The sequence below is a fragment of the Panulirus ornatus genome, chromosome 7 (genome assembly GCF_036320965.1).
Source record: "Panulirus ornatus isolate Po-2019 chromosome 7, ASM3632096v1, whole genome shotgun sequence".
NCBI classification, from domain to species: domain Eukaryota; kingdom Metazoa; phylum Arthropoda; class Malacostraca; order Decapoda; family Palinuridae; genus Panulirus; species Panulirus ornatus.
The window spans coordinates 4,870,553-4,888,546 of NC_092230.1; the positions used below are offsets into that span (position 1 = coordinate 4,870,553).

The 17,994-nt window shown below is 41.7% G+C and overlaps 1 protein-coding gene across 1 annotated transcript in view; it reads right to left on the minus strand.

The window, feature by feature from the left end:
* The window catches only part of LOC139749653 (uncharacterized), a 913,398-nt gene that overhangs the window by 29,982 nt on the left and 865,422 nt on the right, over positions 1-17,994 (minus strand). The window contains exon 23 of the mRNA XM_071663824.1: positions 6,870-6,977. Within this exon, the coding sequence (XP_071519925.1) occupies positions 6,870-6,977 (108 nt within the window). The remainder of the gene's footprint in view (positions 1-6,869; positions 6,978-17,994) is intronic.

A 17,994-nucleotide genomic window follows, 5' to 3' on the forward strand; every position in this document is an offset into this window, starting at 1 on the left:
AACCCAAATAAAGAAATCCTCAACCACTCTTAAAAAGCATCCATGGAGCCCTTGTCTAACAAACCAGACTCACTTCCAAATTCTCCCTCTCACCCTTCTACTACAACACAACCACAAAAGAAGACACACTTCAAGCACATGGAGGGGGATTAATAACACTTGCTCACCAAAACATACTATTCTCCAACACCAGCGACATCAAAAAGCTTTTTATAGATATGACAACGACAAAGAAATGCAATCCATAAAACTTCACAGTATGAACTACAACATGATCAGCATACCTCATCCCTCTACATTCACTCCCAACTGCAAAATCCCACCAGCATACCCAGCACTTATATCTGTGTAGATTTCAAGGTCCACCATCTCACTCGGTTCAGTACGCGTATGCAAAATCCCTAAGATCAATTATTCATCAATAAACTGTAACCTCTCAATAACCTCAACCTATACAATTAGCCAACTAGACTCTCAACCCATCACCTCTGGCAGCCAAATTTTGTCTGATATCACCGGCTCACCAGACCTACACACAAAGATCACCTGGAGCATAATACACAAACTTTCCTCTGACGTGTAGGAAGAGAGGAAAGTGATTGGTTCTCAGTGAATGTAGGTTTGCGGCAGGGGTGTGTGATGTCTCCATGGTTGTTTAATTTGTTTATGGATGGGGTTGTTAGGGAGGTAAATGCAAGAGTTTTGGAAAGAGGGGCAAGTATGAAGTCTGTTGGGGATGAGAGAGCTTGGGAAGTGAGTCAGTTGTTGTTCGCTGATGATACAGCGCTGGTGGCTGATTCATGTGAGAAACTGCAGAAGCTGGTGACTGAGTTTGGAAAAGTGTGTGGAAGAAGAAAGTTAAGAGTAAATGTGAATAAGAGCAAGGTTATTAGGTACAGTAGGGTTGAGGGTCAAGTCAATTGGGAGGTGAGTTTGAATGGAGAAAAACTGGAGGAAGTGAAGTGTTTTAGATATCTGGGAGTGGATCTGGCAGCGGATGGAACCATGGAAGCGGAAGTGGATCATAGGGTGGGGGAGGGGGCGAAAATCCTGGGGGCCTTGAAGAATGTGTGGAAGTCGAGAACATTATCTCGGAAAGCAAAAATGGGTATGTTTGAAGGAATAGTGGTTCCAACAATGTTGTATGGTTGCGAGGCGTGGGCTATGGATAGAGTTGTGCGCAGGAGGATGGATGTGCTGGAAATGAGATGTTTGAGGACAATGTGTGGTGTGAGGTGGTTTGATGGAGTGAGTAACGTAAGGGTAAGAGAGATGTGTGGAAATAAAAAGAGCGTGGTTGAGAGAGCAGAAGAGGGTGTTTTGAAGTGGTTTGGGCACATGGAGAGGATGAGTGAGGAAAGATTGACCAAGAGGATATATGTGTCGGAGGTGGAGGGAACAAGGAGAAGAGGGAGACCAAATTGGAGGTGGAAAGATGGAGTGAAAAAGATTTTGTGTGATCGGGGCCTGAGCGTGCAGGAGGGTGAAAGGAGGGCAAGGAATAGAGTGAATTGGAGCGATGTGGTATACCGGGGTTGACGTGCTGTCAGTGGATTGAAGCAGGGCATGTGAAGCGTCTGGGGTAAACCATGGAAAGCTTTGTAGGTATGTATATTTGCGTGTGTGGATGTATGTATATACATGTGTATGGGGGGGGGGGGTTGGGCCATTTCTTTCGTCTGTTTCCTTGCGCTACCTCGCAAACGCGGGAGACAGCGACAAAGTATAATAAAAAAAAAATAATATAATCCTCTGACCTCCTGTCCATCTTGATGCCACTTCATCTGGTCCACCCAATCATCAAAAAGACTTACATAAACTACAGGAAAGCAAACTATCCAGCCTTCCTGCAGTATATGGTAACAAAGCTCCAAATCTTCAGTACAGATAATTTCCCATTCCTAGATTTTGCTATCTCGCACTTCAACATCTCCAATCAAGCCAGCAAAAGGCAATGACCATAAGGAATAAAAAGAAATATATCACAAACTTCTCTTCACAAGTCATACACCTTATGAAATGAAACCAGCTCAACAGCTCAAGCAGAACCACACACCATCAGCAGAAATCAGAGAACAAAAGTCAAACCATAAGAAACACAGCAAGCAACACTGACAGGTGTTAAAGAATATCCACACTTACTGTACATATTCAGCCTCCATCTAAGAAGCACTTCTAACCCATTCCAATGACATTCTTTCTACGGAACATATATATCTTCCCATGATACACCACTCTGAAATCAATCATACACCAACCTCAACCCTAAACAGGATATTCATATCTTGACAACGTCATGTTTTCATGTAAAACATTTAGGTCCAGTTGCAATCCATGCACTTACAGACATCTTCAACCACTTCTGGCTACATAACAAAACCTCTAACATCTGCAAACTTGCTAACAAATTATTGATCCTAAAGCCCTTAAAACCACCCAACTCTCCCTTTTCCTATCACTCTGTATCACTTCTGTTTTCTGTAACCAAACTCTGATCCATAACATAATAGAGAAAAATATTCCACTCTCACCAACAAAACATGGCTTCAGATCCAACCACTCCACCATTCTACACACTGACCCAATACAACTCATCCTAGATGACTTCATCCAACATACTAGTGGCAATAAACATCAACAAAGCATTTGATAATGTCTCCTTTCATATCTTCACACAAAAGATACTTGAAACCACCTATCACAATGATGACAAAAAGTGGTTGGCTATTTTCATACCCAGCCATCCAGCCAAATTCACTCACAATGGATTCATCTCTAAAGCACAAACTACACCATGGAGTTCCCATAGGAGCAGTTTGTTCTCCATCCCTCTTCAATCTCTTCATACATGACCACTTATTAACTCTAGCAACCACAAGTTGAAGGTCTTCTCATATGCAGACAATCTTATAATCACATCACAGTCCCTGACACCACAAAAGTTACTCCTTTCTTTACCTTTCTGCTTTGTACAAGTGTATGTTCAGCTATCTGTACTGTCAATGTTCTTTCATAAAGTCAAGGTAACTCCCTCTTTATTTTTTTTTTTTCTTTTTGCTTTGTTGCTGTCTCCCGCGTTTGCGACGTAGCGCAAGGAAACAGACGAAAGAAATGGCCCAACCCACCCCCATACACATGTATATACATACGTCCACACACGCAAATATACATACCTACACAGCTTTCCATGGTTTACCCCAGACGCTTCACATGCCCTGATTCAATCCACTGACAGCACGTCAACCCCGGTATACCACATCGATCCAATTCACTCTATTCCTTGCCCTCCTTTCACCCTCCTGCATGTTCAGGCCCCGATCACACAAAATCTTTTTCACTCCATCTTTCCACCTCCAATTTGGTCTCCCACTTCTCCTCGTTCCCTCCACCTCCGACACATATATCCTCTTGGTCAATCTTTCCTCACTCATTCTCTCCATGTGCCCAAACCATTTCAAAACACCCTCTTCTGCTCTCTCAACCTCGCTCTTTTTATTTCCACACATCTCTCTTACCCTTACGTTACTTACTCGATCAAACCACCTCACACCACACATTATCCTCAAACATCTCATTTCCAGCACATCCATCCTCCTGCGCACAACTCTATCCATAGCCCACGCCTCGCAACCATACAACATTGTTGGAACCACTATTCCTTCAAACATACCCATTTTTGCTTTCCGAGATAATGTTCTCGACTTCCACACATTCTTCAAGGCTCCCAGAATTTTCGCCCCCTCCCCCACCCTATGATCCACTTCCGCTTCCATGGTTCCATCCGCTGCCAGATCCACTCCCAGATATCTAAAACACTTTACTTCCTCCAGTTTTTCTCCATTCAAACTCACCTCCCAATTGACTTGACCCTCAACCCTACTGTACCTAATAACCTTGCTCTTATTCACATTTACTCTTAACTTTCTTCTTTCACACACTTTACCAAACTCAGTCACCAGCTTCTGCAGTTTCTCACATGAATCAGCCACCAGCGCTGTATCATCAGCGAACAACAACTGACTCACTTCCCAAGCTCTCTCATCCACAACAGACTTCATACTTGCCCCTCTTCCCAAAACTCTTGCATTCACCTCCCTAACAACCCCATCCATAAACAAATTAAACAACCATGGAGACATCACACACCCCTGCCGCAAACCTACATTCACCGAGAACCAATCACTTTCCTCTCTTCCTACACGTACACATGCCTTACATCCTCGATAAAAACTTTTCACTGCTTCTAACAACTTGCCTCCCACACCATATATTCTTAATCCCTTCCACAGAGCATCTCTATCAACTCTATCATATGCCTTCTCCAGATCCATAAATGCTACATACAAATCCATTTGCTTTTCTAAGTATTTCTCACATACATTCTTCAAAGCAAACACCTGATCCACACATCCTCTACCACTTCCGAAACCACACTGCTCTTTATATACATATAAAACAATTACCAGTCATGTTCTTTTTTATATAACCACTGTCCTATCTACTAGTGTGTCATATCTCTCCTATATTTTGTCTATTTGCTTCATCAAATTTCTTGTCTTAGTAACTATCTACTGTTTTTTTAATTCATATATCCTTTCCCTTTATTTCCACTTCTTTGGCATGTCTTTCTTCCTTTCCTTTCTCTTTCTCTAAATCTCTCTCTGCTGGTTAGTGTTGCTACCACAACTAAAAAGGTTTTGTGCTTTCTCTCTCATGACGGTTTGCTAAAGGACTGGGCATATTAATCCTTAGGTGAAAATATTCATCACACCTGGTTTTTACTAATCTTACAGTTTTCAATTATATCCCTCTCTATCTTTCTAACACACTATCAATTTTCACTTTTCTTCCTCATGACCATTTCCCCACAAGGTGTGGGAGGGAGATAGGATAGGTTTGTAATATCATCCTTAAAATTCTTCCCAAATGATTTATCTAATCCCCTAACATTTAAGAAAGTTTTCCTTATCAATCCTCAAAATTCACGTGTCTTTTAATTTGTCTAGAAAATGTATTTAACATTCCAATTTCAAAGATATTTGTATCACAATGATGACAATCACTTCAGAAGTATATTTCATCCACTAGTTTTGTAGATGTTTCAGCATAATGCACTAAAAAATGAGATAGTAAGGCCTTTGTGTCAAGGGAGTTGCCATGGCACACATTCTATTGTTTATTCGACCTCAACCAAAAAAATTTATCACCAAATATTACCATTTTATCTTACATATATTTTCTTGTTAAAATTTTTGTGAATTCATTGATAACATTTTCAGACTAATACAATAAGTTATCAAAACTACCAGTAGCACCACTTAGAAGTAGTGTTGTTAAGATATGGTAAACACTGGGAAAACTGACTACAATTTTGCTTTTTGGTCAGCGTTCAATGCTGAAAGAGTCAGTCTCCATAAAATCACTCTCAACACAATTTGAAGATCATCAAGTAATCCAGGACCGTCATTTGCCTGTTCCTCTAAATCTTTTGTTAAAACTCATGAAAATGTGTTATCACTGGTATATCTGAAGGATGACTGACTGAGAAATTATCATGCACTGCCACCTCAGTCACCATCTAGGCTTAGCAAGCAGCCTTGAAACAAGAGGCATGAAACACACTGCATAAATATCTCTATAAAACATTGCTAAGCCCACGTAATTATCAGTTGAGAAGTGTTAAGGTGTTAAAGAACTCTAAGTATAGAAACAAGTATTCATCCTGCTATCAATCTAGATCTCTGATGCCCATTCCCTCCAGGGACTCCTAGCATGGTGGTGGCAAGAGCAAACGAGTCTCCACTTATCCCCATCCTTACATGCCTTCCTCGCATAAACCATTCCATGCATTCATCCCCATCTCTCTTCCTCTAGTACTCTTTCACTCTATTCCCCATGTCACAGGTGGTCCTCTTTCTCACACCAACCCCTTTAATCATACTATCATACACTCCCCTTATAAACTCCTAGTCTTGCATTCTTTCCACATACCCAAACCATCTCAAAATATCATGTTTTACCAACTCTACTACTTCACTATTCATTCCCCTTACATTCCCTCCCATACACCCACTTAATAATTTCTTCATTCCATGTAGTCTTACCACAAGTCCCTCTCAAATAACTCATCTCCACAGTCTGCATTCTTGGGCTCTGTGACTCATCCCAAGTGCTTGTTTCGGCTACATAGGTCAGGGTAAGGAGGACTATGCTGTTCCTTAATCCTTTCTTCACTTCGTATGTACACCTCTACCTTTTATTATTCTATTAAGTAACCAAGTGACTTCTGCTGCCACCCGTAAAACGTGTGCCATTGACACAGCCATCTACCTCTACAACTACTACCCCTAGTTTCATTAATTCCAACATCTCTTCTGCATTCTGGGTTCACTTTGAATATGATTTTGTTTTTCTGCAATAATTCAACATGTTGGATTTCACTCACACTTGGCAAGAGTGTTTCCCTTTGTGCAAGAAAAGTCTCTATTTACTTTGGGGGTACAAGGTCAAGGATGAAGGCCAATGTCACATTTGGACATGATATTGTTTAAGCACAATAATTCTTATACACTTAATGGATTTCAGTATGACTTGACATGTGTATTTATTAAAGGACAAAAAGCTCCCTCTTAATTTTACAGACAAAAGGTCAGTCATTGATGTGCTTTCGAATCACTTTCTCACAGCACAGCATCCTCAGTTCTACCATATAAGTGACTTCATCAGACAAAGGCCATAAACTAATTTTAAAGAATAACATATAAACTGTAAAATAAGCATAACAAATCTTGCAAAACTGTAATGCAGACATAATGATTTCTCACACAGAGCTAGCTTATGCTATGTTCATTGAAAGTTTTGTTACCTACTTGTAACATAGAGATGGTGTGTGTGAGTTGCCTGATGGTGGCATCCCTGGCTGCCAGCTGTTGTTGAAGCTCCTCCACACGTGCTATCCATGCAACCTCAACATCATCCTAGCCAAAAAAGCAAGTGTATGTAAATACACAAGAATTGAACTAAATATCAATAAATCAACCAAATTAACAGACTCTTCATCTCCCTTTCACACACACACACACACACACACATATAAATATATATATATATATATATATATATATATATATATATATATATATATATCAAAAATACCTTGGGATCAATTTCTATGTAAAAGTCCTGCTGTTACTCAGGACCTCTTTCTCAATAGTCCAGCAGCCCCCATGGCTACACCACTTTCACCAGCAAGGAAATATGGACTCCGTTTGGATGAGAAGTTCCTTGACAAGACTTTACTTTCAATAATACAGCCTCACCAAAGGTGAATTTTCATGGTATCAAGGCCACTGGGAGGAATCTTATTAGGGGGTACGAAGTTTCTTTCGCGTCCCCTTCCCCTCCCCATAAGTCATCCTGTTTTTATCCACTATGGTTTTATGCCATGAGCTGTAAGGCCAAAAAGGGTATGGAAGATGAGGGAGGGGTCGAATGCTTGTCTTCAATATATGCAAACGTTTTCTGAGATCCCAGGAAATTCCCAGGCCCCCTTTTGGATCCCTGGGCCCAGGTATGATGTACCCCCTACACCCCTCCCCCTCTCATTGACTGTGCATAGTGTAACCTCTTCCAGGCAGAGCTCAATCATTCCTGTTTTAAGGCCATTCAGGCCAGAATGAGGCATATCAGGCTTGAAAAACTCTCCTTCCACCAACTGCCATTCAGCATTTATCACTGCCTGCAATAATTGAAAGTGCATTATTCGTTAAGCAAAACGTTCCTTTGTTCAAAGGAAGTGCGATAACTTCTCTTCATCCACTGTTAGATTTTTCTGGTCTTTGCTAAGGGCATTGCTAACAACTTCTGTTGCTCTACCTTTCCTTCATTCTATTGATCTGATGGTACTATAGTCGTCTCTCCCGTACACAAAGCAAATCCTTTTGGTTCCAGTTTCTCCTCTAACTCTACCTTCAATGACACTAACATTCCTTCACCCCCCCTGATGCTTCTCTGAATGATCCTATGCTCCTCCATGGCTTCTCTTAATAATCCTATGCCTCTCAATGTAATCTCTTTTTGGACTGTCTGAAAACCACTTCTATCTCTCTGGACAAAAGCAAGGCTTATTGTCCCAATGGCATCCATCCCTGTGTACTGGAAGAGTGTGACTCTGAACTTGCACCTGTGATTGCTCATCTGTTCCATCTCTGTTTAAAAATTAAGCATTTTTCTTCTTGAAAGCTAGCACTGGTATATCCCATCACTAAGAAGGGTGACCATTGCAACCCCTCAAACTATCATCCTGTCGCTTAGACATCTACCATTTTCAAAGTCTTGAATACCTCAATTCCCATATCCTTAGACATCTTGAATCTCAGTCTTCTCTCTGATCACTGGTAGGGATTCTGTAAGGCAAAATCCACTGGCAATATTCTTTCCCATCCTACTAATGTCTGCTGATCATCCCTGAAAGATTTTGGGGAGCCCTATGTAGCTGTCCTTGACATATCTAAAGTTTTTGACAGAGTTTGGCATTGGGGTCTCATCTCTATGCTCCCTTCCTCTGGCTTCCCTTCTTCATTTTGCTCCCTCATATCTAGCTCCCTCTCTGGCTTATCTATCTCCATGGTTGTTGCTGGATCAGCCTATCCAACTTTCTCAATCAATACAGCAGTGTTCCTCAAGGTTCTTCCCATCTCCTACACTCTTTCTATCAACAATTTCCTCACTTCCACAAAAAACAAATGCACTCATATGTTGATGACTCAACACTGCTTTCCTCCACATCCTTCAATTATGCTTCTTCACGTCTTTTCATAATTTTATCAATAAACTCAGACTTGAACAGGATATCTCACTGAGGTACACAAAATCTGGTTAAGTTTAATGCCTCCAACACCCAGTCTCTACCTATTTCTCTATCAAAAAGTCCTCACTACTTTCCTCCCTCCTTTGATGGTTCTGTAATTCCACCTCTTGACTCAATGAACAAACTTGGTATTACTGTAACATCCATTCTTCCTTGGATACCCACCATTACATAAATAGCTAAGTCTGTCTCTAAGAAACTGGGAATCCTGTTTAGATGTCAAAATTTCTTTTCTTCTCGACGTTAATCTGTTTATAAAAAACACTGACCTGTCATTGTATGGAATACTGCTCTCATATCTGGGGTGGTCCTTGCTCTGCATCCTTACTTTCTAGAGTTGAAGATGGTCTGACTTTTAAACTCTCGCAGGTTAACTTCAAAACTTGACACACTTGCCCTATGCCACAGTGTTGGTTCACTTTCCCCATACTATATGTATTACTCTGGTTTTAGGTTCCAAGAGCTGGCTGCTTGTGTGCCCCTACCACTGGCAGACCATGCAATACTCGGTAAGCTGCTATGTTGCACAATTACTGTGTGGCCATTGGCAATTCAGGAAGGGACCGTTTTGATAACTTTTTCTTTCCCTACCCCTCTCATCTCTTTCCTAATAATAATGACCAGGCATATTTCAAAAGGCAGGTTTTTCATTTCTGCCAAAATTTGTAAATACTTTCCCTTGTCTTTTTTTTCCTTTCATAATCCTTTCTATATTTCAATAAAGGCCCTACCTTGATGTGGACTTTTGTCCATTAATGGAAAAAAAAAATCATTACCATATCATATGTTAGTGACGCAGCACCAGGAACAAAGAAAAGCCACATCCACTCACATCTATTCTCTTGCTGTCACATGCAATGAACCAAAACCACAGTCCTCTATCCATAACCAGGTCCTAAACCCATTTCCATAATCTATCACAGCTACTTGATGTGTCCTGATTCAATTCACTGAAAGGGCATTGACCCATCTATCACATCGTTGCAATTAACAGTATCCCATGCATGCCTGTCACCCTCATTCATGTAGAGGCCCCAGTCACTCACAATCTGTTTCACTGCATCCTTCCATTTCTAGCTTGATCTCCCCATTCTCCTTGTTCCCTCCACTTCTGACACATATATCCTCTCTGTCAACCTTTCCTCACTCAATTTCTCCATACGTCTAAACTGATAGGCAGTAGCTGGTAGGCAGCCAATGACCAGGGAGGTATATTAACAGTATTACCCACCTGGGTATCAGTTGGGTTAGTGACATGCTTTGTGAGCCAGCACTTTAGTGGTTGTCAACTTGAACTCCTTTGACCCAGGTAGCTCATGCAACTAATTCTTCATAATCCGAGATTTTTCTGCAATGAGCACTATGTGCTAGCTCTGCCTTTTGGCAAAAGGAGCAGTAGATAGTAGTAGTAGGTAAGAACATTTACACATGAGCATTCTTGCCCTCTACCAATGGCCTGTTAAGGGTGAGGCACTAAATGTTAAGAAGTGCCACATGAATTCCAATTGGAACAGGCATCAGATATATAGATAGACAGATGTCCAAACCATTTCAGCACACCCTCATCAGCTCTCTCAACTACACTCTATATATTATCTCACCTCTTTCTTACCCTTTTATCATTTACTTGATACCACCTCACATCATATACTGTCCAGAGAAGGGAACCTGGTAAATATGTTTGGATGGTATTGCAGTGAAATCTATCAAAAAAGGGGGTGACTATGATTGGTGACTGGTTGGTAAGGATATTCAATGTATGTATGGCTCACAGTGAGGTGCCTGAGGATTGACGGAATGCATGCATAGTTCCACTGTACAAAGGCAAAACTGAGTGTTCAAATTACAGAGGTATAATATATATAAATATATACATATATATATATATATTTTTTTTTTTTTTCCAAAAGAGGGAATAGAGAAGGGGGCCAGGTGGGGATGTTCCCTCGGGGGCCCAGTCCTCTGTTCTCGACGCTACCTCGCTAATGCGGGAAATGGCGAATAGTATGAAAGAAAAGAAAAAAGATATATTGTTGTCTTTTCCTAGTGCTACCTTGCACACATGAGGGGGGAGGGGGATGTTATTCCATGTGTGGTGAGGTGGCGATGGGAATGAATAAAGGCAGACAGTGTGAATTGTGTGCATGTGTATATATATATGTGTCTGTGTGTGTATATATACGTGTACATTGAGATGTATGGGTATGTATATTTGGGTGTGTGTACGTGTATGTATATACATGTGTATGGGGTGGGTTGGGCCATTTCTTTTGTCTGTTTCCTTGCGCTACCTCGCAAACGCGGGAGACAGCGACAGAGCAAAATAAATGAAAATATATATATATATATCTCCCTGGGGATAGGGGAGAAAGAATACTTCCCACACATTCCTCACGTGTTGTAAAAGGTGACTAAAGGGGACAGGAGCGGGGGGCCAGAAACCCTCCCTTCCTTGTATTCTAACTTTCTAAAAGGAGTCACACGGGGAGTGCTCATCCTCCTCGGAGGCTCAGATTGGGGTGTCTAAATATGTGTGGATATAACCAAGATGAGAAAAAAGGAGAGATAGGTAGTATGTTTGAGGAAAGGAACCTGGATGTTTTGGCTCTGAGTGAAACGAAGCTCAAGGGTAAAGGGGAAGAGTGGTTTGGGAATGTCTTGGGAGTAAAGTCAGGGATTAGTGCGAGGACAAGAGCAAGGGAAGGAGTAGCACTACTCCTCAAACAGGAGTTGTGGGAGTATGTGATAGAGTGTAAGAAAGTAAATTCTAGATTGATATGGGTAAAACTGAAAGTTGATGGAGAAAGATGGGTGATTACTGGTGCATATGCACCTGGGCATGAGAAGAAAGATCATGAGAGGCAAGTGTTTTGGGAGAAGCTGAATGACTGTGTTAGTGGTTTTGATGCACAAGACTGGTTTATAGTGATGGGTGATTTGAATGCAAAAGTAAGTAATGTGGCAGTTGAGGGAATAATTGGCATACATGGGGTGTTCAGAGTTGTAAATGGAAATGGAGAAGAGCTTGTAGATTTATGTGCTGAAAAAGGACTGGTGATTGGGAATACCTGGTTTAAAAAGCGAGATATACATAAGTATACGTATGTAAGTAGGAGAGATGGCCAGGGAGCGTTATTGGATTATGTGTTAATTGATAGGCGCGCGAAAGAGAGACTTTTGGATGTTAATGTGCTGAGAGGTGGAACTGGAGGGATGTCTGATCATTATCTTGTGGAGGCGAAGGTGAAGATTTGTGGGGGTTTTCAGAAAAGAAGAGAGAATGTTGGGGTGAAAAGAGTGGCGAGAGTAAGTGAGCTTGGGAAGGAGACTCGTGTGAGGAAGTACCAGGAGAGAATGAGTACAGAATGGAAAAAGGTGAGACAAAGGAGGTAAGGGGAGTGGGGGAGGAATGGGATGTATTTAGGGAAGCAGTGATGGCTTGTGCAAAAGATGCTTGTGGCATGAGAAGCGTGGGAGGTGGGTTGATTAGAAAGGGTAGCGAGTGGTGGGATGAACAAGTAAGATTATTAGTGAAAGAGAAGAGAGAGGCATTTGGACGATTTTTGCAGGGAAAAAATGCAAATGAGTGGGAGATGTATAAAAGAAAGTGGCAGGAGGTCAAGAGAAAGGTGCAAGAGGGGAAATGAGAGTTGGGGTGAGAGAGTACCATTAAATTTTAGGTTTGTTGAATGTGTTTGATGATAGAGTGGCAGATATAGGGTGTTCTGGTTGAGGTGGTGTGCAAAGTGTGAGGGTTAGGGAAAATGATTTGGTAAACAGAGAAGAGGTAGTAAAAGTTTTGCGGAAGATGAAAGCCAGCAAGGCAGCAGGTTTGGATGGTATTGCAGTGGAATCTATTAAAAATGGGGGTGACTGTATTGTTGACTGGTTGGTAAGATTATTTAATGTATGTATGATTTATGGTGAGGTGCCTGAGGATTGGCGGAATGCTTGCATAGTGTCATTGTACAAAGGCAAAGGGGATAAGAGTGAGTGCTCAAATTACAGAGGTATAAGTTTGTTGAGTATTCCTGGTAAATTATATGAGAGGGTATTGATTGAGAGGGTGAAGGCATGTACAGAGCATCAGATTGGGGAAGAGCAGTGTGGTTTCAGAAGTGGTAGAGGATGTGTGGATCAGGTGTTTGCTTTGAAGAATGTATGTGAGAAATACTTAGAAAAGCAACTGGATTTGTATGTAGCATTTATGGATCTGGAGAAGGCATATGATAGAGTTGATAGAGATGCTCTGTGGAAGGTATTAAGAATATATGGTGTGGGAGGCAAGTTGTTAGAAGCAATGAAAAGTTTCTATCGAGGATGTAAGGCATGTGTACGGTTAGGAAGAGAGGAAAGTGATTGGTTCTCAGTGAATGTAGGTTTGCAGCAGGGTGTGTGATGTCTCCATGGTTGTTTAATTTGTTTATGGATGGGGTTGTTAGGGAGGTGAATGCAAGAGTTTTGGAAAGAGGGGCAAGTTTGCAGTCTGTTGTGGATGAGATAGCTTGGGAAGTGAGTCAGTTGTTGTTCGCTGATGATATAGCGCTGGTGGCTGATTCATTTGAGAAACTGCAGAAGCTGGTGACTGAGTTTGGTAAAATGTGTGAAAGAAGAAAGCTGAGAGTAAACATGAATAAGAGCAAGGTTATTAGGTACAGTAGGGTTGAGGGTCAAGTCAATTGGGAGGTAAGTTTGAATGGAGAAAAACTGGAGGAAGTGAAGTGTTTTAGATATCTAGGAGTGGATCTGGCAGCGGATGGAACCATGGAAGCAGAAGTGAATCATAGGGTGGGGGAGGGGGCGAAAATACTGGGAGTCTTGAAGAATGTTTGGAAGTCGAGAGCATTATCTCGGAAAGCAAAAATGGGTATGTTTGAAGGAATAGTGGTTCCAACAATGTTGTATGGTTGTGAGGCATGGGCTATGGATAGAGTTGTGCGCAGGAGCGTGGATGTGCTGGAAATGAGATGTTTGAGGACAATATGTGGTGTGAGGTGGTTTGATCGAGTAAGTAATGTAAGGGTAAGAGAGATGTGTGGAAATAAAAAGAGTGTGGCTGAGAGAGCAGAAAAGGGTGTTTTGAAATGGTTTGGTCACATGGAGAGAATGAGTGAGGAAAGATTGACAAAGAGGATATATGTGTCAGAGGTGGAGGGAATGAGGAGAAGTGGGAAACCAAATTAGAGGTGAAAAGATGGAGTGAAAAAGATTTTGAGTGATCGGGGCCTGAACATGCAGGAGGGTGAAAGGCATGCAAGGAATAGAGTGAATTGGAACGATGTGGTATACCGGGGTCGACGTGCTGTCAATGGATTGAACCAGGGCATGTGAAACGTCTTGGATAAACCATGGAAAGTTCTGTGGGGCCTGGATGTGGAGGGGGAGCTGTGGTTTCGGTGGATTATTGCATGACAACTAGAGACTGAGTGTGAACGAATGTGGCCTTTGTTGTCTTTTCCTAGCGCTACCTCGCACACATGAGGGGGGAGGGGGTTGTTATTCCATGTGTGGTGAGGTGGCGATGGGAATAAATAAAGTCAGACAGTATGAATTATATACATGTGTATATATGTATATGTCTGTGTGTGCATATATATGTGTACATTTAGATGTATAGGTATGTATATTTGCGTGTGTGGATGTGTATGTATATACATGTGTATGTGGGTGGGTTGGGCCATTCTTTCGTCTGTTTCCTTGCGCTACCTCGCTAAAGCAGGAGACAGCGACAAAGGAAAATAAATATGTATAACATCTATTTTTTTTTTTTTTTTTTTTTTTTTTTTACTTTGTCGCTGTCTCCCGCGTTTGCGAGGTAGCGCAAGGAAACAGACGAAAGAAATGGCCCAACCTTATACCTTATACCTTATACCTTTACATATATGTATATATATATATATTTTTTTTTTTTTTTTTTTTTTCATACTTTGTCGCTGTCTCCCGCGTTTGCGAGGTAGCGGAAGGAAAACAGACGAAAGAAATGGCCCAACCCCCCCATACACATGTACATACACACGTCCACACACACAAATATACATACCTACACAGCTTTCCATGGTTTACCCCGGACGCTTCACATGCCTTGATTCAATCCACTGACAGCACGTCAACCCCGGTATACCACATCGCTCCAATTCACTCTATTCCTTGCCCTCCTTTCACCCTCCTGCATGTTCAGGCCCCGATCACACAAAATCTTTTTCACTCCATCTTTCCACCTCCAATTTGGTCTCCCTCTTCTCCTCGTTCCCTCCACCTCCGACACATATATCCTCTTGGTCAATCTTTCCTCACTCATTCTCTCCATGTGCCCAAACCATTTTAAAACACCCTCTTCTGCTCTCTCAACCACGCTCTTTTTATTTCCACACATCTCTCTTACCCTTACGTTACTTACTCGATCAAACCACCTCACACCACACATTGTCCTCAAACATCTCATTTCCAGCACATCCATCCTCCTGCGCACAACTCTATCCATAGCCCACGCCTCGCAACCATACAACATTGTTGGAACCACTATTCCTTCAAACATACCCATTTTTGCTTTCCGGGATAATGTTCTCGACTTCCACACATTTTTCAAGGCTCCCAAAATTTTCGCCCCCTCCCCCACCCTATGATCCACTTCCGCTTCCATGGTTCCATCCGCTGACAGATCCACTCCCAGATATCTAAAACACTTCACTTCCTCCAGTTTTTCACCATTCAAACTCACCTCCCAATTGACTTGACCCTCAACCCTACTGTACCTAATAACCTTGCTCTTATTCACATTTACTCTTAACTTTCTTCTTCCACACACTTTACCAAACTCCGTCACCAGCTTCTGCAGTTTCTCACATGAATCCGCCACCAGCGCTGTATCATCAGCGAACAACAACTGACTCACTTCCCAAGCTCTCTCATCCCCAACAGACTTCATACTTGCCCCTCTTTCCAAGACTCTTGCATTTACCTCCCTAACAACCCCATCCATAAACAAATTAAACAACCATGGAGACATCACACACCCCTGCCGCAAACCTACATTCACTGAGAACCAATCACTTTCCTCTCTTCCTACACGTACACATGCCTTACATCCTCGATAAAAACTTTTCACTGCTTCTAACAACTTGCCTCCCACACCATATATTCTTAATACCTTCCACAGAGCATCTCTATCAACTCTATCATATGCCATATATATATATATATATATATATATATATTTTTTTTTTTTTCTCTCTCTCTCTTTTTTATTATAAATCTTATTACCATACATCTCTCTAACCCTTTCATTACATACTCGATCAAACCAATTCACACCACATATTGTCCTCAAACATCTCATTTCCAGCACATCCACTCTCCTCCACACAACTCTATCTATAGCCCATGCCTCGCAACCATATAACATTGTTGGAACCACTATTCCTTCAAACATACCCATTTTTGTTTTCCGATAACGTTCTCGCCTTCCACGCATTTTTCAACGCTTCCAGAACTTTTGCCCCCTCCCCCACCCTATGCCTCACTTCCGCTTCCATGGTTCAATCCACTGCCAGATATCTAAACACTTCACTTCCTCCAGTTTTTCTCCATTCAAACTTACCTCCCAGTTGACTTGTCCCTCAACCGTACTGTACCTAATAACCTTGCTCTTATTCATGTTTACTCTCAGCTTTCTTCTTTCACACACTTCACCGAACTCAGTCACCAGCTTCTGCAGTTTCTTACCTGAATCAGCCACCAGTGTTGTATCATTAGTGAACAACAACTAACTCACTTCCCAAGCTCTCTCATCCACAACAGACTGCGTACTTGCCCCTCTCTCAATAACTCTTGCATTCACCTCCCTAACAACCCCATCCATAAACAAATTAAACAACCATGGAGACATCACGCACCCCTGCTGCAACCGGCATTCACTGAAAACCAATCACTTTCCTCTCTTCCTACTTGTACACATGCGTTACATCCTCAATAAAAACTTTTCACTGCTTCTAACAACTTGCTTCCCATACCATATATTCTTAATACCTTCTACAGAGCATATCTATCAACTCTATCATATGCCTTCTCCAGATCCATAAATGCTACATACAAATCCATTTGCTTGTCTAAGTATTTCTGACATACATTCTTCAAAGCAAAATTGGGTATGTTTGAAGGAATAGTGGTTCCAACAATATTGTATGGTTGCGAGGCGTGGGCTATGGATAGAGTTGTGTGGAGGACGGTGGATGTGCTGGAAATGAGATGTTTGAGGACAATATGTGGTGTGATGTGGTTTGATCGAGTAAGTAATGTAAGGGTAAGAGAGATGTGTGGAAATAAAAAGAGCGTGGTTGACAGGGCAGAAAAGGGTGTTTTGAAATGGTTTGGGCACATGGAGAGAAAGAGTGAGGAAAGATTGACCAAGAGGATGTACGTGTCAGAGGTGGAGGGAACGAGGAGAAGTGGGAGACCAAACTGGAGGTGGAAAGATGGAGTGAAAAAGATTTTGGGTGATCGGGGCCTTAACATGCAGGAGGGTGAAAGGCGGGCAAGGAATAGAGTGAATTGGCTCGATGTGGTATACCGGGGTTGACGTGCTGTCAATGGATTGAATCAGGACATGTGAAGCATCTGGGGTAAACCATGGAAAGTTCTGTGGGGCCTGGATGTGGAAAGGGAGCTGTGGTTTCAGACGTTATTGCATGACAGCTAGAGACTGAGTGTGAACGAACGGGGCCTTTGGTGTCTTTTCCTAACGCTACCTTGCACACATGAGGGGGGAGGGAGATGCTATTCCATGTGTGGTGAGGTGGCGATGGGAATGAATAAAGGCAGACAGTGTGAATTGTGTGCATGTGTATATATGTATGTGTCTGTGTGTGTATATGTATGTGTCTGTGTGTGTATATGTATGTGTACATTGAGATGTATGGGTATGTATATTTGCGTGTGTGTACGTGTATGTATATACATGTGTATGGGGGTGGGTTGGGCCATTTCTTTCGTCTGTTTCCTTGCGCTACCTCGCAAATGCGGGAGACAGCGACAAAGCAAAAATATATATATATATATATATATATATATATATATATATATATATATATATATATATATATATATACACATATGTATATATATATATA